The 26,823-nt window shown below is 42.5% G+C and overlaps 1 protein-coding gene across 2 annotated transcripts in view; it reads left to right on the top strand.

Annotated features, from left to right (window-relative positions):
- The window catches only part of LOC112160957 (EMILIN-1), a 26,709-nt gene extending 5,555 nt beyond the window's left edge, over nt 1–21,154 (top strand). The window contains exons 4-12 of one of the 2 annotated variants that reach the window (XM_024295886.1): nt 702–875; nt 2,786–3,682; nt 6,500–6,833; nt 7,104–7,334; nt 7,414–7,662; nt 12,114–12,296; nt 15,269–15,376; nt 16,873–17,007; nt 19,325–21,154. In XM_024295886.1, coding sequence (XP_024151654.1) covers nt 702–875; nt 2,786–3,682; nt 6,500–6,833; nt 7,104–7,334; nt 7,414–7,662; nt 12,114–12,296; nt 15,269–15,376; nt 16,873–17,007; nt 19,325–19,647 — 2,634 coding nt within the window. In that variant the 3' untranslated portion in view covers nt 19,648–21,154. Of the gene's footprint in view, nt 1–701; nt 876–2,785; nt 3,683–6,499; nt 6,834–7,100; nt 7,335–7,413; nt 7,663–12,113; nt 12,297–15,268; nt 15,377–16,872; nt 17,008–19,324 lie in introns of both variants that reach the window. The other variant, XM_024295885.1, reaches the window with a different exon arrangement.
- Nucleotides 21,155–26,823: the final 5,669 nt, after the last annotated feature.

Genomic DNA, 26,823 nt, shown 5'->3' with positions numbered 1-26,823 from the left:
TTCCCCATTTGAGAAACTCTGTCATAGAGGAAGTTACGACAGTTTTTGACCTGAACACATGCTGTAACAAGGTTTTTTTGTGTGAAGTTGGATTGTAAACATGGAAGTAATGTGAAAATGTGGACATTTGAGGAGCTGCATATTTGGTACTTGCTGATTTAATTTAATGTGGGAGGAAAATGTAGGGGTACCCCTTATGTATGTGGGGACAACTGAACTAGACGAGGTTTTGAAGAAGATAAAGCAGTTTAAAGAAGCAGGAGGCTGAAGCACCACGTTGAAGGTCTTGCTGTGGCCAGCATGGGGGAGTGGACCAGATTAAGGGGTGGTGGTTTGCAAGCCGAGGTCATGTGATGTGTCGAGTTGATGGAAACCAGGTGCACTTCCATGTCCGAGACCTCTCTGTGTATTTTCTGAACATCTGGAATACATTTAACTTTGTGTGGATTCTTGAGAGAGCTTTACGTTAGCACAGTCATGGCCTGGATTGAACTGAGCAGTTCGGAGGAAGACCACGCCATCACCTGACCCACGCAGTCGGCGAGCGAACAGAGCAAGGGGAAAAGCCATCAAGCTGTCTCGAGAGAACATCACAAAAATGATAAACAGCCCTAACTTAAGATGGACTCAGCCACGGCTGTCACAAACAGAGACACTTATGTCATTTATAATCTAATATGGAATATTCTGTCTCCCTGCAGGCCCATGATAAAACTCTGGTTAGCATCAACAACCACCTGGTGAACGGGAAAGGTAATGAACTGGATAGAGGCGTGTCTGAAGGAGGACAGAGTGGATCCAAGCTGAACTTGCTGAAGGAAGAGATCCTGAGGGAATTGGAGAGGAAAGTGTCGCTGTCCTGCTCTTCCTGTCAGGTACCAGAAATATGAGGCTGAACTTCAGCATTCAGCGTTCACTCCTGGAGGGGTCTCCTGAGACAAAGTGGTCCTGGGTCAAAGAAGGAAGAACTAACCAAGATAGATGCAGAAAAATCAGTACTTTATGAAGATTTTCTGATCAGTTGAACAAAGCAGCTGATATCAGGGCTGATATCTGGGATCAGGAGTGGGGCTGCTCAGCTCCAAAAGCCACGCCCCCTCAGAGGAGATTTTGGAAACAGAGGCTTCAGATCAACATAAAGAATGGCTTTTTAAGACATTTAGGTTGTGGGATTTTGGTTAAAAACTTTAAAAATCATAATTAAAACACTACTGGGAATGTTTTTATAAAATAAAAAAAATTGTCATGGGAGAACTTTAAACAACTTTCTATGTTGATAGTTTTAGTAATGAAAGTGATTGCAGGCCTCTCTCCACTTTTTAAAGACCCACTCTGATAAAAATAGGGTTTTTGGTGTTTTTAACACGTTCTTGTAGCATTTTTCTGATGATGGAGGACAAATATAAGATTCATAGATAGAGTCAAAACTGTTTTTGTGTATTTCTTTATTCATATTGTGTTAGATCAGGCGCAGATGAAAAAATGCTATTTGAAAAAGCTCCTTTTGTGACCCAGCAACTGAGAAGGGCAGTCCAAAGTCTCCCTGCTCCGCTCCATTCTGATCATCCACTTACAGACAAATGAACGTCTTTGTTTCCCTCGTCTGAGCTGGAATCTGGACTGAACTGTACAGCTGGATGGAAATGATATTGATCACCGTTTTTGTGACACGCTAACGCTAGGTTGGGGGTGTGAGGGGCTGTAGACTAGCAGGAGAGAATATGAACAAAGAAATGATGGGATATCAGCTGAGACTTACTTCCACGCTAACAGTCCCGCCCACAACTCAGCTCTGATGAACTCCTGCTGTTCTGCAGAAATGACGCAGGTTTTAGCTAAAATCAGCCAAATCATAACTAAAAGACCACTTTTACTAAAGATCGAAAGATGACTGAAGTGGGAAAACTGACACTATCGCTGGCTGACTAAACACTTGTTTGCTCTGCTTGTGAAATACTGTAGTGTTGACCTTTACTAACCTGGTGGGATTCTCAAGACCAAACAATGTCAAAAACAATTGTGTCTGAAAGATGAACCATTAAAAGTAGTCATGTTTTCAAAACAAACGGCGTTAAACCAAGGGCTGTCAAATTATGACATGAATTGCAATAAATTAATTTAGACATTTTAACAAATTTTTTTTTAATTGGGTTAATCTCTTGCTTCTGAAAAGCAAGAGTTATTTACGAAAAAAAAAACAATATTTGATCAATTATTCGTTTGTATTTTTGAGCTTAAATAGTTTTCTTCTTTTCTACCAAAAGTGGACTATTTAAAACACGGTATGTTGCGTTGTCATGGTAACAGAAAGTGATCACTGCGGTCCGGTCAGGTGAACCGCTGCTCACATTCCTGTGGTCACAAGAAAACAAACAAAGCATCATTTCCGAGGGAGAGTTCAATTCTTCCTGCGTGCTTTTGTCCAGATGGTGAAGCAAAGGTTTTTTTCAAAGAAGCAAAGTCTGAAGTTTAAGCAGTTAATTCCTCTGCTGTCACGTCCTGGTGTTTCATCTCCTCCATCTCCTCTCCATGATTGATCAAACGCACAAAAAGAAAAAAAAAAGAATGGCATGACAGCACTTGTTAAACCACCCAATTCAGTCTTTTCAACCAGGAAGGTTGCAATGCAAAAGCATCTGTGTTCAGATCCGTGAAGGTCGCTGCCCTTTCATTCTTCCGACAAATGACTCTTGTTTTTGCTGACATGTAGTATGCATTCTGTGAAAACATTCTTTTGCAATAGAGTTGTCAGTGTGTCAGTGTAACTCGACCGCTCTTCTGTCAGGCTGGAGTGGAAGATCTACGGCAGCAGCAGCAGGAGGACCGGGAGCGGATCAGGGCTCTTGAGAAGCAGCTGAATGCCATGGACGCGCGGTACCAACAGAACCTCGAGCGGCTGCAGCATGAAGTGCAGCACCTGCAGGGATGCTGTGCTAACCTGAAGGACCTCCAAAATCATGTGAGCAATGTTGAGCGCAAGATCAGTGCAGCCTCTGAAGACTTTCATGCTCAGCTCCACCGCTTTGAAAAAGAGCTCAGCACATCGAGTGGCAGCGGCGGCCCCAGCAGGGGCTCCTCCGGGGCAGGTTCTGTTGCTGGGGCTGGGCAGGGCAGTGTGCTGTTGGAAGGAGGGCTGAACAATCGGCTGAAGGACCTGGAGCAACGCATCAACAGCAGCGTGCACCAAACAGAGCAGGGCTTTTCTCATCTGGAGAAAGACTTGAAAAACTATTTCCACAGGGAACTTGGAGACCTGAAGAGGACTGTTCTCCATCAGTCTAACATGCAAGTTTTAGTAGTGACAGATATGGAGAAAAGGCTGGACAACCATGACGACAGGCTCTTAGACCTGGAGACGAGCACCTCGCTCATTACCCAAAAGATGGGGGAGTGTGGCTGTGGTGGATCTGAAGGAGGAACAGGAGAAGACAGCCGGAAGGATGGAGAGAACCGTCTGCAAGAAGGAAATCCCGGAGAGTCTCCAGTGGGGAGAGGAGCTGGAGTTAGTGGAACTGTAGATGTGACTGAAGGGCGAGGAGGATCTTCTGGAACAGGGGGGGGGAGGGCAAACACAACAGTGAAGTCTCTTGAGTGGAGAGTAGTTGGGAATGAGAATCGGATTCGCCATTTCAGCACTCGACTCAAAGACCTGTCAGTGTCAGGAGATTCTCTGCACAGCAAGGTAAGTTTGACCGATTACTCTGACTTTCAATGATCAGAAAGTGACCAAAGTTCTGTGTTTTGACTGTAGAAGACAGACAATCCCCTCTCCCCCCGCTGGCTGAGGAGCGATAGTGTTTCTCTTTATTGTGTGAATGTTTAGTAATCATTCACTCTACAGTGATTCTCCTGCTGCTTTCTGTACATTTTTCAGCACATAAAAACCCAATCACACCTTCAGCCATTTCAGTAATCTTGGTATCGAAACATTCAGCTCATTACTGCCTGTATTTTTGATATTCATAAATGTTAAAGTGCAAATTGTGCAAAATATGCCCCATAAGAAATGAGTGAACGTCTTCAAATTTAACAATTTTAAAGAGATTATTAACAAGATTTGGCATCTACTGAGGTTTTTTTTTTATCTAATTTGAAGTTTAGCTCATATTTAAGCAACACACTAATTTTTTTTTTAATTTGCATGTAATAGGGATTTTTAAGCAATTTTACTATACATTTTCAGAAATTTAGATCAACTGCAGCGCTCTTTCATAGTTCTTTAATTAGATTTCAAGTCTTTTAGCAAATTTAACATTTTGCGGATAGCTTTTGCATTTTCAGCAAATCTCTTCAGAAATCAAAGTAAATTACGTCACCATTTTCAGCAAAAAGCTTCAGCCTCTTCAGCAACTACTTTCAGCAAAAAGCAATCACACAAGTATTATCACAGGTAATGCTGCTTTTCTAGTTTATCATCCACATTTCAAAGCTCAGAGCTAGCTGGTTGCTTGTGTCCAGCGCTCCAGATACTTCCTGTCATGAAGACATTTCCTTTTAAAGCTCGTCTTACTGCCAAGATCTCTATGTGGTGGTTTACTGAAAACTGTCACTACAAGTTCATTCTGTTCCAAAGCCACTAGGGGGCGCTAGTTTGTGTTGCCCAAACCCCCACCTGAAGAACAATCCTCTGAAAACTCAACCATGGTGACTGACGTTTCAAAATGTGTGATCAGAGAAAATGTCTTCTCTTGAATGATGAGAACAGCTGTTTGTTTGTTTGTTTGTTTAAAGATCCCCATTTGCTAATGGACATGCCAGCAGCTGTTTGTCCGGGGGTCCCATTTCCTTAAAGCCACAAATGCAATAGATAGACAAACAGATATATACGCACATGTATGCACTCTTCACACCAATGGAAACAGAAATAATACGACAATAATACAATAACAATAAAAACAAAATACAATCAGACAGAAACACAAAATACTCCACAATCACCCTGGTTCAGTCCAGGTCCAAGACTCTGAATTCAGGGCTGGACATCAGCCTGAAACGACACTTTCAAACCAGCAAAACATCCAGTCCCAGTCTAATACTGCTTCCTCATTCTAAAAGTCTTACTCTGTCAGAAACATTATTTGTATTCATTTGTGTAATGAAATATTGAGGTAATGAATTCCACGCTGTTTGTCACCATTGACTGTAAAAATAATGGACTGAGCGAGAATGAGGTCCCCCATTGGAAATGCATTACTTCCTCTCCTCGAGAAAGTAGGCCGCCGCTTTCACTGTCACTTCCTGAAATGGATACCGCCATTTGCAAACAATCTTCAGCGATTGGTCTGAGTCATAGCTGAGTCATGGAATCTACAGGAAGTACTGTCGCCAATCAGGAGTGAGTTTATTGCAACCGTCTGCCTCTTTCCACGCCTCGACCACGAGACCGCGGATGTAAACAGATTCTACTTTAATAACGGCGGCTCGAGAGAATTGTACAAGTCATTGTTGAAGCCTTTGAGGGAGAACCATTCCAACATTTGATTCTGTCAGCGGTCCTTTGGGATTTACTTACATTTATTCCTTTTTGTCGAGATAAAAGGAGCATTTGGGTGACGCTGCTGCAGAATGGCGCGTGCACCCCGCGCTGCCGCAGCAGCTTGTCACTTCACATGCGCTGCCAGGTTACAGTCTGATCAGATGCACGTGAGAAGCGCGTTCAGCTGTATTTAAAATAAATAACCATCCTAACAAGTGAACAGCTGGATCTTTTTTCTGTTTGAAAATACGACCAGGTCCTTTCAAGTTTGTCTCGCGCTCCTCAGACGGCTGCGTCTAATTCAGGCTGAAGCTGGAAAAGTGCGGCGAAGATGAAACTTTGGTTGGTGATTTTATGGAGGAGCTGTACCATTCCGTTTGATACACAACTTATAATTTATAAGCTACAATCAAAACAGTGAAATAAAGAAAAACGAACGTTAAACAAAGAAAAAAGTCCAAAGCACATAACCTCAGAGTGAAATCTATTTCTACAGAGTAAATCCTCATCTAAAAATGTCGACAGCATGCTCCTCTTGTTGTTTTAAACTGCTGCATCGGTACATTCCATTGAGGAAAACAACAGTAGGACAATGATTGGTACATTGTTGAATTGTAAAGTAGGTGTTAAAAGGTCTTCACGGACCCATTGATGAAGTCTGCTCCCATTGGCTACCCGTCATCTGTCAATCAAACCCCCCAGACGGTCGACGTCAGACCCACAAACGTTTATTGAGCCATCTGATTGGTCAATTTATAACTCTAATAACTTGTGATAATGGAAAAAAATCTTTAAAAAAAAATTAGGATTAGAAAAAAGAAGTTAATCAGAAAGCAGCAGAGGAAGAATGATTATTCTGACATATAAAATGACTGAGAAATAACTGTCTGTTTCTCAATGTAAGTCAATGGGACTTTGGCCTTTTTGGAACCCAGTGGTACTTCCTCTATGGAACACGGAAGTAGGGGGGTTTGCTCTGTCCAGTTATTTTATATACAGTCTATGTTTGTCACCAATGTTTAGGTTTTGAACCTAAGCCACGATGTCCATATGATCAAGTCTTTGACCGGAGAGCGCGGGGAGCACTTTAACCGAATCCTGTCAGAGGTGGAGCAGCTGGGCCAAGGTTGTGAGGTGTGTGCACAGGTGCATGATGAGCTAAAGAAGATGAAGAACCATTCCCAGGATGCACTGAGAAGGATGCAGAACCAAATCCTCATCATCCAGACCAGTCTGAACTCACAGGGAGGGGGCTGCTCCCAGATCTGCTCACTGCTTCAAGAGGAAATCTATCTGATTCGGAAAGACGTCCAGAAGTGCATGAGCCAATGCGGCCCGAGCCCGGACACCTTCACAGGTCAGCCATTTCTGTGTGATGCTCTACCTCCGTCACGGCTGACCTCAGCGTCAGATGTCGGCTTGTTTCCATGTCACAGTCTGTAAAAGCTGGAGATGTTTGCATTTGACGGCAACAATTAAGACTCAGTGTTTCATATTTCTCCAGAATTTTAGCTCTTAAAGAAAGTTATTTGGAGTGAATTATCAAGTTGAAAGGCAGTCCTGTGTGCTGTTCCTTCTGTCACGTCATTCTGTGAGATCAGTGAAAGTTCTGGCTAAACCCCAGCAGGTGGCGGTTCTGGAAGCAGCAGCAGTGGTAGCAGTGGATCTAACCCCGGGCTGGATGCAGGAAGACCTTTAGACGGTCACAGTGTGATCGGAGGATCCGCCAGCAGTAACCAGCTGAAGACGCTGCAGGGTCAACTGTCCAAAGTCATTCTCACCTTTAGCTCCATGAACGACACCCTCCAGGGCCTGGAGCACACCGTGCACAAACACGGCAGTGTCATCACAGACCTGGGTGAGCTCAGCTCCGTGCCTCCTCAGGACTGCACTTCCTCCAGCTGACCTTCCTGCTCCGTTTCTTTGAACCCTCACAGGAAACACCAAAGACAAGATCATCTCGGAGTTGGACAAAATCCAGCAGGAGCTCACGGAGCACACGGAGGACAGCCGAGACCACCTGGACAGGACGGAGCAGCGTCTCCGGCAGTTGGAGAGGATACTGCTGGTGGACACCGCAGACTGCAGGAAATCTGAGGACATGCTGGAGAAAAGGCTGTCAAAGCTGGAGGGAGTGTGTGGAAGACTGGATGGTGTTTCCGACTCCATCCACAAGATCACAGAAGGTAGGGCTTATTATGGAAGTGCCATCAAACCACATCTTCATTCCAAAGTAAAAGTTCACCTCAGAGCCTTTTCTGCAGCATACTGAACTGTCAAATGAAATTAAGCTGATTTTACTGTGATTTTCATTCACTAGAACAGGAGTCTGTGACCTTCAACACCTAAAGAGCCATTCGGGTCACCAATCAAACCCAGTAGGAGCCACGAAGTCTTTATTCACCCTTTAGAAAAATAAGATTCTAAATTCATTTTAGGTTTTTGCTACTGACATGATACATTTAAATTAAGTATTGTTTTGTATAATAATAACATAAACATGAAGAAAATTTTGTTTTTAAAGAAAATATGAAATAGTTTATAACTTTTGACAGAGCTTTGCATGACTTCCTTTCAAAATAAAAGACATCCTACACCGAATGCGTCAAAGTTAAGCCCCGGGGGCCGGATCTGGCCCTCCAGATCATTTTATTTTATTGTTATCACTGACCTGATGTTATCTTGCACTTATTTCTAATTTTGACTGAATATATTTTTATGAAGGGTAAAATATTGAATGAATGAATGGATGAATGAAAGCTGATATAAAATGATATTGAAAGTTATTTAAGGTTTAAGTGGATTTACTCTGGAATAACATTCTTGTGTTTTTTTATTCATTTTAATGTTAAAAAGTTATGCTTTTAAAGTTACACAATTTTAGTTTTAGTGTGTTTAATAAATGTCTGTCTTGTTTGACCAGTGACATAAGGTGTGCTCTGAATTTTGGCCCGTTGTGCGACCGAGTTTGACACTCCTGTCCTACACCATAGGATCATGTTAATGCAGCAAGATATAAACAAAACGGTATATTTGACTGTTTCTGGTGCATTTCAGCCACAAATTCATAAATATAACCAACAAAAACTAAATCCGAGCTAATGAAGTGACCCCAACCATATTAAAACCATGAGGAAAACTTTCAATCCTTGAATTAGTTCAAAATTGGAAAATCTACTTTATAATCCAGAGGATTATAATTTAACGTATCTTTTATTCTGGTTGAAGCTCAAAATGAAGTCCGAATGTGTCAGTATGACATTCATAAACCACAAATTATTGATGCTAGGATCCTCGTGAATGATTCATACTGTCCTTTTAACTGTTTGTCAGTGAGTTAAATACAGTTTAAGTTAATTAAATTTTTTTTTAAATACTTACTTACTTACTTTTTCCTTTACAGTTACTTTTTAAAAAAATCAATACATTTTATTCTAACCAGAGAGCCACAATGTAGAGGTAAAAGAGCCACATGTGGCTCCGGAGCCGCAGGTTGCAGACTGTTGTAGAATATTCCATCAGGAATTTCCCGGACGAGAAGTTTGTCTGTTTGGGACCACTCAGCCAGATGCCAAGATTCCTTTGACAGCTCTAGCTGCAAAGCAGGGTTCAGCAGTACTTAGGACATGAAGTGCCAATTCAAAGTTCTCTCATTGACAACTGTGCCAACACCAGTTATAATGTGAACTCTTGTTGTTGTTCAGCTTATCCCGTTGGGAGTCACCACAGTAAATCTGCTTCCAGGTGGTTTGGCAGAGAACTTCTTTTTGCCGGTGTAGGTAGCAGATGTGCTCGGCCTGTCAGATCGGCTCGGGGGCCTGCGACTAGTGATGACGTCACACAACTGTAACAAACCAGTTGGCTAATTTGCTGTTTTTCTGTACTGAAACTGACGTTTACAATACAGTTTATTTTTTTTAAAAAGAAAGGAAAAAGTGTTGCGATCTGCTCGGGCTATTATTTATTATTTTGGCATTGACAGCTCCTTCACTAACGTCTGCTCTCCTCAGTGTTTGTGTAACGGAGCAGAACGTGAGCTGCATATTCTAGCGGGACTTCATCCGGTCCGTGCGACCAGAAAGAACAACATTGGCAGGATGTATTTAGAAAAAATACTTTCGAATAATTACTTTCTTTTTTTTTTGTTTTTTTTGTGCGACCAACAGGGCTGCACGGTGGCGCAGTGGTTAGCGCTCTTGCCTCACAGCGAGAAGGCCCCGGTTCGACTCCCGGCTGGGACCTTTCTGTGTTGAGTTTGCAAGTTCTCCCCGTGCATGCGTGGGTTTTCACCGGGGACTCCGGCTTCCTCCCACCGTCCAAAAACATGCTTCATAGGTTCATTGGTGACTCTAAATCCCCCCTAGGTGTGAATGTGAGAGTGAATGTGTGTGATTGAGGCCCTGAGACAGACTGGTGACCTGTCCAGGGTGAACCCCGCCTTCGCCCATCAGTAGCTGGGATAGGCTCCGGCACCCCCGTGACCCCGAAAGGGAAGAAGCGGCCGAGAAGATGGATGGATGGATGTGCGACCATCAACAAGCTAGCATGCTACTCGCTTGCACCCACTTTACCTCAAACTTCATGCTTCCCAGCCTGATCTCTCTCTATTAAAATAACGATCATTATCCTGTGATGATTCCTCTCGATCGGATTATTTCGTTGTCAATGTTTTTGCGGCTGATTGCAAATATTCCTTCTCCTTTTGTGATTCTTAACGTATTTGTTCGGACCTCCTCAGTTGTTTACTCGGGAAGAATCCGTGCTTTGTTATGGCGGAAGTGTCTGTGTCATTCCCCGTGTCACGTGACAGTGGTCTAATGGGCCGGACCAATCATAATCTTACGCGTCAATTATGCACAAGCCCCGAGCCGATCTGACAGGACGAGCACATCTGCTACCTACAGCGGATGCCGTTCCTGACTCAACCCTGTATTTTTAAGGCACAGGTAGACCCAGTTATTCAGCATGGAGGGTTTTATCTATGGATCAGTGATGCTCGGTGAGGTTCACACTTCACAGCAGGTGAGACTCTGACGTCATCAGTCAGATTTACAGACATATGAACTCTACAGAGCAGATGATTCACCATTTGATTGACAACAGTTAAAGTGTGTGTTTATAATTTCATGTCAGCATTTTTCTTCTGTTTACAAACTGTAGCATAGAAAGAAAATCACCAAGATTATTATAATTGAGTTCCTTTTACTTCTGAATGAAGTCTGTGTTGCTCCTGAAGAAACAGATGAATGTTCTGTTTGTAGAAGTCTTCCTTTTCTTTCTTCAGTGTTAAAAGTCTCTCCGTCTCAGTGGAGATCACTACCAGAGACGAGTCGTGGAGTTCAGGGTTTAAAAATCAAATCCTCCATTTAGAAATGATGCTAAACAATATTAAAGAGTAACTGGACGGCTGCACTTGACTTGCTGCCACCAATGATATTATTCTATTATTCTTTAGCTGGTCTCACATTCTCTGGGCTCACCAGCGCCCTCTGCCTTGTGGCATGTGTACTGCGGTGCAGCAGGCAGACTGTCTGCCTCACCTAGAGTGTGTTAAAGCTCATTTTTAGCAGATAAAAAGACTAAATGAGTCACAAACTGGCATCAATGTATCCAGACAGATGGAGAGAGATAAGAAAATTAGATCATTTTAAAATAATGATGATAGAAAGACTGAAACAATACAGCGCATGCTTCAGCTGCAGCTACTGTCAGTGTGTGAGACGCTGGGGAGGCGGGGCTACAGCTGTCTCTGTCTAGTGCTGTTTGGCGTATTTGAGGAGGGAACTCGTAAATTTGCTGCAGAGGCATTTAATTGATTTTTATTCTTAATTTTAATTTTAAAAAGTATATTCATTGTATTTAATGTATGTATTTTAAGCTATATTTTCAGGGTGAGGCTGAGTTTCAAAACTCTTTAAAACTTTTTTTTCGGTTTCAAATCTTTTGGGTTTTTTTTTTCGTTTTCAAATCTGAAAATTTCCGTTTCAAAACTTTTGGCCTCGTTGTGGCGCGTTGGGGCGAGGCTAACATGAAGGACCGATGAAAATAACTGATGGTGGTAACTTCAGTCCCGCTGCATTCACTGACTCTGAGAACACCAATATTTTTTTCAAAATGTTTTATTTGGGTTTCAAATATTCATGGCCGATTTGGCTCCATATGATTTCCCCTTTAACCCCTTAATGTCACAAATATGCAACAAACCACTCTGGCTCAATGACTTAAATGTAGCACCTGCTTGCAGTGGCGGTTCTACACTGAATTATTCCCCGGGCAAACCCTCCTTCCTCATCCATCCTCTTCGTTTAGGAGAGACCCGCCACTGAACTGCCCCCTCCACTCCTCCCTTTTTCTTCACACCTGTCTGTCTCCTGCTCAGCAGACAGGGGCGCCTGCACCAGCAGAGGGCACCAATTTGCTGATTTCAGGCCGTTCAAAACATAACAGGTAGTAGAAACCATAGCAGTGATTATTTTTTCCTCCCAGTGCTGAGATGCCCCCCCTTTGAATCGGCACCCCGGGCAGCTGCCCGTAATGCCCGTGCCTAAAACCGCTACTGCCTGCTTGTCCTTTTCGACTGAGCTGTTGTGTCGGCACACACAAAGACGGGCCTCTCTCTGATGTCTGCTGTTTTCAGGGCTCAACCAGCACGTGGCCAGTTTATGGAGCTTTGTTTCTACTCTGAACGAGTCTATCATCCATCATGGAGGAACACTGGACTTCCTTCAGAAGAGCCAGGACGATGTCCACAGCCGACTGAAGAACCTGAACTCTACAATGACCGTGACCTTTGGAGACCTGAAGAGGTTTGGTGTGACTGGTGAGCTGCTCGCTCCTTGTTGTTGTTGTTTGTTCTTTTCTGCTGAAAAGTCAGGATTTATTACTAAATTTGCCTCAAATGTGTTCAATTTGTCTTGAAACAATGAAGGAATCAAATGATTCCATCAAGATTTCAAACTAAATCATTTAGATGTCATATTTGACCAGTTTAGTAACAAAAGCTATTTTTTAAATGCATTTTATTTTATTTTACTTTTTAGCTTGTCCTGTCCAACAGCTGAGCAAACTTATACAAGCTGAGGACTTCTTGTGTTAGACAGATTATACTGTCACAACAGGGTTATTGATCTTCTGACATGCAAAGTGTATATTTGGATAAATCCCTTTTATAATTTATGCTAAACTTTATTTATATTGATTGTGTTGGTATCTTTGTGTGTGTGTGTGTGTGTGGGGGGGGTAATAGAGCAACAAGCAGCAAAGTGCTGGAGGATTATCAACATTATTTTCAAGTGTGAATGCTCGTCTCGAGGGACGGGGCCTGTCCACACACACACAAAAGTTACAAACATACCTGTTGGGTCCAAAAATCTTCACATATAAACTAGTCCAAATGTACACAATACAACTGCAGGTTACACACTTCTGCATATAAACCCACACATGTAAAGCCTTTCATTCTGTCATGCATACTGTTAGTGCAAAGGTGAGCAGACACCTGTGCTCAGGTGTGCTTTGATAATGTGGATGATGATGGAATGTACAAAGAGGGAGAGCGCCCGGCCATCCCCACACCAAGACCCCCGCCGAAGCAGCAGCCCTACGCCGGGCAATCCCACCAAGCACCTAGACCAGGGCACCCGGGACCACCGCAGATGCCCCCCACGCCAGAGAGCGGGAAGGCACAGGAAGACAGAGAGTGCAGGCCTCATCCCAGCCAGAAGAACAGGTTCCCTGTCGCACCAGGGGCCCCAACATAGGGCCCCACCCCCGGAGAGCTTCCCCAGCCACAGACTAGCAGCCCACCACCACCTGGGAGTCCTGGGTAGTCTTCCACCCCAACCACTACTTAGTGCAGAATTGTTGTAAGCAACAGAGCAAAAACTAAATAATTCAAGTGGCGACAGCTATCTACCTCCAAAAGAACGTCACACCAAAGGATGATGAATATAATTTTTTACAGCCTTTTCAAAATTGACCTGATATTTTGTGCACTTTTCCCTCACTTGAAAAGGGCTGAGCATCCAAAAATGAAGTCTGATTTACTCAGACTGTCACTTGAGATTATTTTTCCAATCTTTATCTATTTTCCATTTGGTCAGTCAGCAGTCAATAGGTAAAAACCTTAAAACACACATAATAATGGCAATAACTATAATTTTAAGTGCTTCAATTAATTAGCAACCTCCCTAATTTTACAGTGAATTCATGTAATTTATTTTAATTACATTTAAATTTCAGTTCATACATCAAATCCTGCTTTTTTTTTATTTAAGAATTACTTTAAATTAACATTAGCAACAAGTAATTACATTGTTTGAAAACGTCACATTATAAATTTACCAAAGTTACACCGTACAGCAGCAAATGGCGGCTGGGTGAAGGGGGCTAGGTGAAGGGCTGACACACAGGAGCCCTGGGTTCGATTCCAGGGTTGTCCACTGATCCCCACCCAGATTGGGTCCTTAGCCAAGACCCTTGACGCTGCTGCCTAACTGGGTCCCTGTGCCCCTCAAGTACAGGGTTGTGTCAGGAAGGGCATCCGGCGTAAAAACTCTGCCAAATCACTGATGCGAAACAGGGGGTGCTGTTACGCTGTGGTGACCTCGAAAGGGATAAGCTGAAAGTGAACTACTACACAGTACACCAGCAGGTTAAACATGGAAGTGCATGAAAACAAAAATCCGTCGGTACTTGAAGTACACAAACAACTGCGAAGCACGCGCTCAGTTCCCACAGCAAACAGGAAGTAAGAGATCGCTGACATTCTAGCGCTCAGACAAAGTCACTTCTTACCGGCTGGATCTCCTACAGATGGATGATAAATGCTGACAGGTAGACATGCTTCACACACGCGCTACAGAGCCTGTATCTCACCGGTGCTTCTCCCGAACGAGCGCGTGCATCGCTATTAAATGTCCGATGCAGCGTGCGGCCATAGTTCCGGCGCGACTCAGACGCTCAGCGCTACAGCCTCTTTAAATGAAAATATAATATCGATACTTGGTGAGAACCCATCGAGAATCGATCACAGGACTAAATATCGCGATATATCGCAATATCGATATTTTGGCACACCCCTACCTAATAAGTGGTCGTTGTTAGGAATAAAAATGTATGACCCTTCAAAGTGAATAAAAACATGAACCAGTCAGTTCAAGCTTTAAATCACTCTTTTGCCAAAGGGAGGCGGTGGAGAAGAGAGAACAGGTTAACAGCCTGTCTTCGTCCGACTGCCCCCTCTCCGCAATCTACATTAGGCTTTTATTAACTTTGCATAGAAAACAGGAACAACACCATATATGGGATGGAAAGTTACTGAACACATGAAAAAGACCCTGATGTTGAGCACAGGTTCTGACCGACAGTGTCCATATCAGGAGTTGTACTTCAGCAGAGACACGCAGGATGAGGGAATAAGGAGCTGACCTTAAAAAGCGGTTAGAACTAGTTTGAGCAGACTTCTGCACATAATGTGGCTAGACTCAACTGCACCCCCACAAAAATATTTTCTAACAGTCGTATGAGGAAGGAGGGTAGGTTGTGGACACCTACCAGACTGAGCCCGATTGGTGAAACAACCATCCCCAGTCCCCCAACAACGATGGGCCTAAGTTTCCCCAGCCCCACCAAATCCCCAAGGTCCTGTACTGATAGTGGACCCCACAACCCACAGACGACAAGCCAAGGAAGATGACAGCTTTTATTCCAAGTCTGTTCAACTCCGGTCAGGTTAAAATGATAGGTCAAGATCTGAATGATTGTGTTCTTTCTTGGCTTGTCTTCTTGTAGGCCCACCTGGACCTCCTGGAGAGAGAGGCTTCAATGGGCTACCAGGCCCCGAAGGTCCCCCTGGGCCTCCAGGACTACAGGGAGACAGTGGCCCCAGAGGTTTGCCTGGTATGAGCCCCTCATCCTGATACAGAACTCAGTCTGATGACTGAGTCAAATGTTAATGGGAGGATTTTGTCTCCAGCTCCATTGTCCTTAGTTCATATTTTAAATCATAAACATGTTCACGAGTAATCGAGCATCTGCTCAAATCTTTTTCTCTGTTTACGGGACCCAATCCACGTCCACCCATCCATTTGTCGAACACACTAAATCCCTCTCTGGGTCCACGATGGGTCGCTGGAACCTATCCCAGTTGCTGTTGGACAAAGGCAGGGTACTTGCTAGACGGGTCATCAGTCCATCACAGATCTCTACCTAAGTCACTGAGTGTTACGTCCTGCTGGACCTTTTCCATCCAGTCCTTCTGCTCACCTGGCAGGTGTAGCCAATGTGCCTTAATTGGCACCTGCTGGCTACTTAAGACAGAGGAGTTCACACAGAGGCAGGCGGGAGCAGAGCAGCTGGCTGAGGAGCTGGCTGAGGAGCTGGCTGAGGAGCTGGCTGAGGAGCTGGCTGAGGAGCTGGCTGAGGAGCTGGCTGAGGAGCTGGCTGAGGAGCTGGCTGAGGAGCTGGCTGGGTTTTAGTTGGTGGGGTTCTGGTTTGTTTTGTTCTTTGTCCTCAGCAGTCTTACACTGCTGGGTTTTGTTATTTTAGTTTGGGGTTGGATCTTGGTAGTCTTAGTTTGCAGGCTTTGTTTATTTGTTTTCTTCAGGTGGATTTTGTTAGACAGCCATTATCAGGAGCTGCTGACTCTGACGGTCGATAAGGCTGGGTCAGCTGCTCCATGACTTCAACTCTCTTTGGTTTCTCTTTTTGTTTTAACCAGTAAACTAATTATTTGATTTTGTTCTTTGATTTCAGGACACAAATTTTCCTTTATATAATAAACTGTTCTATTTAATCTTATTGGTGTCCAGTTTTTGTTATCGTCCCTTTTTGTATTCTTCCTCCTGGACCCGAGCCGGGTTTATCCATAGGAGACGTAACACTGAGTCGAAATGAAAACTTTTCAATGTAAAAGGACCTTGGCTTTGTGGTTAGCACTCGTCTTACAGCAGGGACCTTTCTGTGTGCAGTTTGCATGTTTTTCTGTGCATGTGTTCCTCCCACAATCCAAAAACCTGCTTCATGGGGGAATTGGTGACTTTGAATCTCCTTTAGGTGTGGCTGTGAGTGTATCCCTGCTACAGACTGGCGTCATGTTCAGTGTGAGCCTCGCCTTTGCCCAGCAGTACCTGGACTAGTTCCAGGAAGTTCTTCAAATGTATTTATTTTTTACATTTTCGAAATGACTGCATCAGACAGGGCAATTGTTCTGAGAAACATGAGATGAAAATGCTTTATTCTGTGATTCCCACTGCATCATTCACTAACACGTTCACTAATTCATGTGCACTCTAAACTTTAAAAGGTTCAAAGAATGAGCCAGTTAGTGCTGGTCTTCTCTCAGCCTTCTTCAGTGTGGAAGAATGTGTCCTCATCCTGCCTCTGTGTGTGTTCAGGTACTCCAGGCGTGGATGCTCATAACCCCCGGCTGGCGTTCTCTGCTGCTCTGACATTCCCCATGGACAGAGCGGGAACCATCATCTTTGACAAAGTCTTCGTCAATGAAGGAGGCTTCTACAATTCCAGAACAGGTGAGCAGAGATAAAGGCCGTCAAAGCCCTGAAAATTTGACATTCGTCAAGATTCAGAAGGTACTTTGAACTGGCTGATCTCAGCTGTTTTGAGGGCTGTACTAGCGCCTACAGAATGTAAGAGCAGGAGGTCTAACATTCACCTCCTTTCCTTTGGCTCAGAATACAGAGAGGTGATCAGAGAAAGCCACAACACTGTGAGGAGAGCAGCTCATGGAGGACATTGAAGGCCTATCAGTTTATTTCCTATTTTGTGTATAATAATGGAGACTATGATCTATGAACAAATTCAGTATTATTTTTCCACAAATATTTTATTCATAGAGTACCAACAAGCCTATAGAAAGGGTTACTCAAAAACCACAGCACTTCAGTGACAGATGACTTGGATTGTCAGGAGTCGACGCTCTGTTTTCCCCTTTGGTCATCATTGAGAGCCATCGCCTGAGTACTGACTGCACTCAATCTGCCATCAACACCTGTGCACAATATTTGGATGGCTCCATACCTGGATATTATCAGTTCATCAGCCACAGGACATTTAAGCACCGCTCAGACCACACTCACTGCTAAGTTTCTGCCAGCATACCGCGTGGTTAACGCTGATCACCTATTACCTGATCCTGCATTATTCCTGACTCTGCCTCCTTGCCCCCCTCTGCCCTGACCTTTTTCCTCGACTTTACTCTGATTTAGCTCTGTGGACTCCTGTCTCTTTTCAATAAATGTGCTGCAACTGGAACCAGCTGTTTGCCCGTTTGTGACACGGACATAGAAAATGAAGCAAATATTGGAGCAGTAATGCTTGATTTTTCTGCTGCATTTGATATCAAATTATAATTTATTAAAAAAGGTTGCAGGTTATGTAACTGTCTTGGATTGACAGTTACTTGAGTTACAGAACACAAACTGTCCTTTTTAAGGGTTGTTATTCTGATGCAAGATGTGTAGCATATGGTGAACCTCAAGGGAGTTGTCTTGGACGATTGCTTTATAGAATTTTCTATAAATGATTTTCCTTTAACTTGAAATGCATCGAGTCATTATGTATGCTGATGGTTTAACCATTTATTCATCTGAAAGCTCTGTAGAACAGCTTGATAAAAAGGGAATTACAGTAGATTGGATTGACTATAATGAATCTGTCTCTAAAAGTCAAGGTGCATACACACCTTGTACTTCCTGAGGCGGCTGGCAGCCATCAACCCCTGAAGGAAACTGTTTTACCAGTCTGTGCTTTGCTAGTGCTCTCTTCTGCAATGTGGTGTTCTACGGAACAAAAAGTCATAGAGAGCTAAGCTGCTAGACTTGACTCGTGCATGCATTTGTTTACATGGATGTGTTGCTCATTTCTGCTTGTATGTAGTCTGTCCTAATATAGATCTCTGGGGTATATCCATTGACTATATAAGTAGAAACTGGACATGGCAAGGGTTGAGGTCCTCCGTAGGAAATGCATTACCTCCAGCTCTTGTGAAATCAGGCCAGAGCCTTCGCCGTCACTTCCTCATACGTTTACCGCATTTTTCAACTGGCTGCAACCCGTCAACAGCGATTACTCCAAGTCGGTCTGAGTCATGTTTTTAGAGGAACTGCTGTCACCAATCATGAGAGAGCTTGTTCCAGCTTGTTCAAAGCCCACACCCCTCCCACTGGGGAAATCAAATGTTGGAGGTGGAGTCACATGCTCTTACTGAGGCATCTGATTGGTCAGTTTATAATTTAAATAACTGGTGATAAAGAAAAAATATCTTTAAAAAAATTAGTATTAAAAAGAACATATTGAGAAGAAAGTATCAGAGCAAGAAGGGTTATTCTGACAAATAAAATGACTGACAAATACCTGTCTATTTCTCAATGGAAGTCTATGAGATTTTGACCTTCTTGCAACTACTATTCCTACTTCCTGTTTGGAACACGAGAGGGGAGGGGCTGCTCAGTCCAGTTCCTACTCATACAGTAAAAGTGGGGATACCAGGTATACCCCAGGGATCCATATATGACTTTCATTTAAAACAATAAAGAAGTACCTAAGTGAGACAGGATTTACACCAGCTAAAAACTGTTCAGTCTACGTAAAAGAATTGTGTGGTCGGCTGTGTCAAAGGCAGCTGTGAGGTCCATTAAACCCAGAGCAGAAAACCTAAGCTAAGGTCACCTCATGGCTGCACCCCACTTTACATTCTGTTTTTAAGTTTCTTTTATTTATACTGCTGAGCATAATATCAGTAAAGGTTCCCTCCATCCATGTATCCATCTTTTGTCTTTTCTTGTCTGAGTGATTGTTGTTTGACCATCTGCTGCTCTGTCTCATCAGGTGTTTTCACTGCTCCCATGGATGGACATTACTTTTTCAGTGCCGTGCTCATGGGTCACAAAAATGAAAAGATTGAGGCGGTCCTTTCTAAGTCCAACTATGGCGTGGCCCGGGTGGACTCTGGAGGGTATCAGCCTGAAGGCCTGGAGAACAACCCAGTAGCGGAAGCCAACACCACGCCTGGCTCCCTGGCTGTTTTCAGCATCATCTTGCCCCTGCAGACACAGGACACGGTCTGCGTGGACTTGGTGATGGGGAAGCTGGCACACTCTGTGGAGCCCCTCACCATCTTTAGCGGCACACTGCTGTATGAAGACATGTGAGCCCCAGATACCATCAACGGCTTCCTCCAAAGAGTTCAGCCCTTAAACCTGATTTACTGTCAGACTGCACTCATTTCAATCAGCTGATCAGATGTGATCACGTGATCCAGAATCAAATATTCCCTGAAAGAGGATTGGTTGGTTGGTTGCTTCTGCTTCAGATCTTTGCAATAGTTCTCACTCACCAGCACCCTCTAGAGGCTGTGGAAATCCTCATAAAAGACATTCCAGTAATTTATTGATAATTGGACACCAGTACTTTCAAGATGAAATCTAGTCGTCCTGAAGATGGCACTGCAGAATTTACACCTGAAAAGATTTTACTTTGTGGACTAAAATTGAAATCTGGATGTGAAGTGACTGACATGCAGCATGTCATGTGCCATAGAAGCTTGACGTTTATGACAGAAGTCTTTTGATGTTGGGATGAGACCCGAGCACAGTCACAGCTCGGGGGCAGGGGGGGTGTCTTCGTCTGATCAGCTCAGGGTTGGAGCTGCTGCTGACCATCATACAGCACTTCTCAGACATGCCCACCCCCTGTAAGTGTTTGCACTCACCCCTCTGAGACTATCCAGACTCTGAAGGATGAGCAAAGTTGAAGCTGGTTTTTTTTTTCCTGATTTCCTCTCTATATGTAACTCCTAAATTGCTTTTTGTGGTTACAGTGTTTACAAATTTTATTTTTTTCAGTGACCCTTTCGGTTCGTCACATAAACTTTGACAACTCAAAACCCTTGTATGAAAGTTTTGCTTCCAAAACTGAGCTGTACCCACCCCCTCCGGGAGTGGAGATACAGCTCAGCACCGCTCCGGCTCTGGCCCGTCAGCTACCCCCTTCCTCTCTTCATGCCCCTGCATGGAGAAATGGTATCAGCTGACTCAGAAGAGGACTAATACAACCCTGACATCATCTGAAGCTGGTGTTTATTATGGATGAAACCGGCCTCTCACACTTATTTGATGAAGGAGGAAGAACGCGCTCCTACTGAATTAAACAAACAACTCCATGTTGAGCAATACTCCAATCTTCTCAAATAAAAGTTTTACAAAGCATGATCAGAAGTGTACGGATCAGTAATGGACATTTTTGGCCACTGGGGTGGGGGGTGAGATGGGGACAGGCGTTGTCTCTATTTGCGGATTCAGTGTATTTGTAGATGTCTTTGTCCCTAACCCCCACGAATAACGGTGGAATTCTGTATATCACTTCTTTTAAACGTATTCGATTATTACTAAACCACTATGCCTGGCATTTTTCTGCTGGCGTGCATGGGGGGCTTTTCCTGGTGGACTGACAGGTGTCTTGTTAGCTATGCAATTCTTCTGTCATCAGATTGACTTTTGTTTTTCTGCTCAGAAACACCAGATAAAGATAAAGTTGACTTGTTCTTCAACAGGTATTCTGTCATTTAGGAAAGGAATTCATGTCAATGAAGGCTCTCGTTCATGGATATGTAGACTGAGCTGGAAAGAATTAAAGAACCTGCTGCTGTGCTTTGCGGAAGCTGAATGTTTCTCTGCAATCCTTCAAATTCAACGTCTCCTCCATCTGACCCAAGTTCATCCAGAACCAACTAAGTCAACTTGAACCTTCAGCTCCACCTGAATGTACAGCTTGTAGCTCTTTAGTGCAGTCATGTTTTACTCTTAGCTACATTGCTCAAGTCACTTCACTCAAATCATTGTTCATTTTTTCTCTACTGACAGAAAAATAGACAAACAGTTTGTATCAGGCTGTTTGCTGTGACACATCTTCTGCTGTTGTCATTTTCTTCTCAATTTTCTAAAGGATCTTGTTTTCAGTCCAGTTCAGTTCAGTCCATCTACTTAAAGTGATTGGACCTGATAAGAGAGACCTTTAACATACGACCTGTCTGCGTTCAGTGCATGACAGAGCAGACTCAGGAAGGCCTCTATCAGAGGAGCCCACAGCTGAGGCTCTGCTGCAGAAAACTACAACTATTGTATTCTAAAGTTCTTGAATGGGCATCTCTAGAGAGAACTGAAAGTGGCTTTCAACTGAGCTTCAGTATTGAACTTGACAGAGCTGGAAAGGATCTAGATCAGGGGTACCTAAACTGTTTTACTCAAAAGGCCAAAATCTAAATGGGATCCTGGTCTGCGGGGCAAATACAATATTTTTTTTGCATGTCATGAAGTAAAAGGAGAAAATAAAGACTATGTTTTCATTTATTCATTTTGATTCTATATTCATTAAGGTAACACACATTAGTAAGAATAAAAAGTTAGTAGCATTTGTCTTTGAAACATTTAACAACAAGGTCTCACTGGCCATTTTTAATTGAAAAACAAGAGCAATCTAAAACAAACATTCTTCCAATGAAAACAGCAAACTGGGATCCTAATGAGAGATGTGTACTGGTCTTTTGACTTTATCTGTTTGTCACTCCATCTTAGCTAGCTGAAAAAGGCCGCTAAAAGCATCAGAAGTGACCGTGAAGGCTTCTGGGAATTTTTAATTCAAAAATAGCCCAGGACTGGTTCACTTGTGGGTTGCTTCACCCATAGCTGCAGCCAAAGAAAGTGCTAACAACGCCACCCAGAGGCCGAAAGTATATTACAGCAGTTTTAGAACACCATAATCAATGGGAAACGGGTAAGGGGTTTGAACTAAACACTTCGCAGCTTCTGTAGCCACAACTCAGTGGGCCAAAAGATAACCTTTGGAGGGCCAAATATGCCAGCAGGCCCTACTTTGGGCACCCATGATCTAGAAGAAAGAAGGATTTAGAGCCTTACATGGGAGAAGCCGAAGTTCTTCTCAAAAGCACACTGGTCCTTCTTGGCTTCTTCTTTCTCCTGAAATAAATGTGTGAATGCAGATGTCCTTTTCACTCCTAATGGACCTTCCAACGTGGTAAGATAACTGTTAATAAGAAACAAATGCATAAAAAATTTGCACAAATTAATACTTTGTGCACAGCTTTGCAAAAAAATATGCAGATGGCATTTATTTTCATGATTAACATGTCACGACTTTTCTTTGTTTTGAATATGAATTTCTCCTCTTAGATAACTGTCAAAAATATGTCACAGGTAGGGCTGGGTTAATAAAATCAATTAATCAATTTGAATCGGTTTAAGCTTAACAGATCAATAATCGATTCATAGAGATAGAAATCAATTTAACACATAAAGCTAAAGTCCACTAGCTTGATGATAACTTTTAATAGAATTTCCCATAGGACGGCTAATGCTAACGCTTGGTCGACCAAAAAACACATTACTGACTAAATGAACATCTTAAGAAACTCACAGACATGAATTTTTCAAACTCTTTTAAGGAAATAAGTTTTAGAGTATGTATACAGAATTTATAAATAAATAAAAAATATTTTTTTAAAGTTGTGGTCCAAAACATAATTTTTTCCTCATTCTTTCTTCTTCTAGAATAAAGTGTAATGCTATAGCGCGATCACCACCTAGTGTCCAAACTGAAACGTCCTCCAGGAGAAGCAGAACAATGTTTCCAATGTTAATGATCTGAACATTTTAGTTAGAACTTCTCCTTTAGAGAATCCATGTAACACTGGATGATATTAACAATCTCATTATTTCACTGATACATTTACAGTATGAGAACTGGAGAAGATTCATATATTCAAAACATATAGTAGATTATTAATGTATTTCTAAAAAAATTTGTATAAAATGTGTAAGTTCAAAATTTAATTGAATTGAAAATCTAAAAAAATCGGAATAGAATCAATTCAGGCTGTTTTGAATCGAATTGGATTGTTTCTGGAAGTTATAATCGATACCCAGCCCTAGTCACAGGTTCACAGACATTACTATTGAGTCACAAAACAGATTCAACAAGGTGCGCATGCGTACTGACTACAATTAGAGAATGTCAGGACAAAAAGACATCTCCACAATGAGAACAGTCAGGTACTGATGAACAGTTTGCATTTTGCTAATTTTTAACATTACTTTGTTGATTTTATGTAACTGTAGATCATTGATATATATAGACATAATATTGCCGCCAACTTTGATGTTGCAGCAGTAACGTCATAAGCAAAAGATAGTGTAGTTTATGAACAACAATACAATAGAATAAAAGTATGACACCACATTAAGGGCTGTGTGGATACAAACAGAGTACTCCAGGCACAGACCAGCACAAATAAATCAGAAAAGAAAGAAAGAAAGTTGGCTATTCTGACTGTACCGACGGACTGGACTGAGCGGGTACGGAGGGTCCAGTGACACAGTAGGTTGTGAAGTTTTGTGTAAGACAAGTTAAGTTTGTTCCAACATAAACAGAGATGTTGAAATACTGTAAATAACAAACCTCCTGGTTACAAAGGATTTGTGATCATTTCAGTTTTATGTAAAATTGTTTATTTGTATTGAATCCTACACAGTGTCCAGACAGTCCACTAACGAGAGGATAACTGAGTGGAGTAAAATACTATAGTCTACGGTGTAGATCACAGAACTTGATTATCCTCTGGTTAGTGGTCTGTACATGTTTCTCTGCGTTAGCCTAAGCTAACAACAAACCAGAATCCTCTGTTTTACCTTCAAACCTGGAGCTACATGGTCTAATCAAATAACATATTTAAATGGTGACAGTGAATACAAACATCTTCACTTACTTTCTCGATCGTTTTCCAATTAGTACTGCTCTTCTTTTCCTCCTTCTTCTTGCAGCTGTGCATGTAGCAAATAGCAGTCCACTTCTGGTGTGTCCGTCAGCAAAAACAAGCCCTGATAATTGACTTCTGTGGTAGCTTCCTTGTTGCATTACGTTTTTTGTTTGCTGTTACTTTTTTTTCTCGCTGCAATGACGGTTCTTGGCCACCGTTGAAATGACCTAAATAGACATAAAAGATGCTTTATGGAAGTATTTTGGTCCAAAAAAACTGGTTATCCCAGAGGTTCAGGTTCCACGAGCAAAATCAGCAGGAAGGAGACGTGATGTCTCAGTTAGGGGTTTAGGGTAAAATTGATTCTGCAATATATCGCAGTATTTATTTTGGTAATATTTGTATTGATTTAAAATGCTGATATGACACTTTTAATTATTTATGAAAATCCTTCAGCATCTTACTTTGTTTTCCACCTGACCACTAGTTGGTAGCACAGCACACTGAGCCTCTTTGAGCCGCTCTACACAACATCAAAACAATGAAAAGATCTCGTGAGAACCAGCTTGTGTTAAATGTTCAGTTAGCCTCGTGGTTTTGGTTGTTATAAGACATATAGTTTTTACTTGGGATGGGTACCGAACCGAAACTGCGTGCCACGTTGCTGCCAGTATCATATTAAATCCCGGCTTGCGGTGCTTCGTAGCGGCTCAGATAAGAACGAGTGAAGCCGTGCAGCTGTGCAGCGGCTCATGCATGGAGCCTCCTTTAAAATGCTGCTGGCAAAGCAGGCCAAAGTTCTGCAGAACTTCACAGCTGTAGATCTTAGTTCAGCGAGCAGATGGATCAGAGGAATGTGTACAACACTCTGAACAAAGGGCCAACGTCATGGCAATAAGGGATGAAATACATGTTTACTTCTGCGTGTGAGAAAACGGAGCTACAGTGCATACTGTCATGAAAATAAAGCATCTTAGCTGTGTTCAAGCACTGTTCTTCATTATGTCATCACACTTCAATGTTTCTGATAAAAAAGTGGCCTTTTTCTCCTTTATTTTTGAAGCCCCCATTTAAGTTCAGGCTCCCAAACCATTTAAAGGGGACATACCATGATTTTCTTAAGTCTTTCAGAGTAATCATATCCACATATATGATCATATATTCCCTTTGGAACACTAAAAAAAATTATTTATGAAATAGTAGTTATTTTTGTGAAATCTTTTCCTACTCGGAAGTACAAGAACTCAATCTCTGAGGCTCCGCCTTTTGCTCCTTGAGGGTCCAGCCCATTTCAAGACTTCATCCTAGAGCCGTCCTCTAATCAAGTTTTTCTAAAAAAAATATTGATGTACATACTGTGTAGCCTGGGCGTTTTCCCCAAAAATTGGTTCCAAACAGAATGGTGATGGTTAATGGGTTCCTTTTGCTGTGAAATTCGGTCCGAAAATGTCGACAACACTAGATGAAGATTTCAGGATTAATTGAAATGATAAAAACATTGTTCTGATCACCACTGGCTGTAAATGTTTCTGTTCTCTTTGAAAGGTCATCAATCTCTTTATCAAAAATTATTTTCATTCATACCTATTTGCCTTTGCTCAAAAATCCATTTTCAGATCAGTTCTGTTTGATAGTCTGCTCCCTTTCTCCGCCAGGAAATAGTCTGCTCCCTTTCTACAGCCGTCTTCCGATTATTCCCAGTCTGCTAATACCATTCTCAGATATGTTCAGCATCCATCCCAACAAGTCAGCTTGAAGCAGGCCAAGAAGAACCTTAGAAAAAGGCCATGACACTGTTGTGGTTTTCTGGAATTGTTTTGAAGAGAATTATGTCGTAACTACAATAGAGCTTTTAAGATGACGTCATGGCAGCTCCCCGCGTTTGCCGCGTAAGGAGACACAGAAAAGAGAGTAATACGTGTTTTTAGTGGTGTTAAAATGAAAGCTCTAACAAGTAATCAGCTGGACCAATGGTTTCCTTTTAGCTAACATGATAATCAATGCTTTACATTTGTCCACAGATCACCAATCACCTCATTCCTAACATGTTTAGATCATGTGACCGCCGGTAACAGTGGCTGTTTTGCTTCAGTTGTTTCTGTCTGTGAGCGGATCGTATTCAGACTGATAAATCTCAGAGCAAATCCAAATTCAGTCCAATCGGAAACGAACCAAGAGGACTTTGACAGATGGGTTCTGAGAGTGGTTCGCGGTCCTGGACCAGGATTTGTTTGTGCGTATTCAGACTGAGACTTTGTTCCGTGTTACCAGTGGAAACAGACTGGTTCACTTTCAGTGAACCAAATGTGTCCAGTCTGAAATTAGTCCAAAACAAATCCAAAATGCCAAAATAAAGTGCTAAGACAGAATTAAAATGCCAATATGCACTTCTCTGAGCAAAATCCTACACAGATCACACAAACCACAAGAGAGGGTTCGGGTTAACCCTAACAGCAGGGGTGATGAGGTTTAATCTCAAGTCAATGTATAGGCGCAATCGGAGGTCGTGTGGTGCAATTTGGGCGTCAAGTGGAGCATGTCAGTCCGACAGCAGCAC

The sequence above is a fragment of the Oryzias melastigma genome, linkage group LG3 (assembly GCF_002922805.2).
Source record: "Oryzias melastigma strain HK-1 linkage group LG3, ASM292280v2, whole genome shotgun sequence".
Taxonomy (NCBI): Eukaryota; Metazoa; Chordata; class Actinopteri; order Beloniformes; family Adrianichthyidae; genus Oryzias; species Oryzias melastigma.
This window is presented reverse-complemented; position numbering and strand designations above follow the sequence as displayed.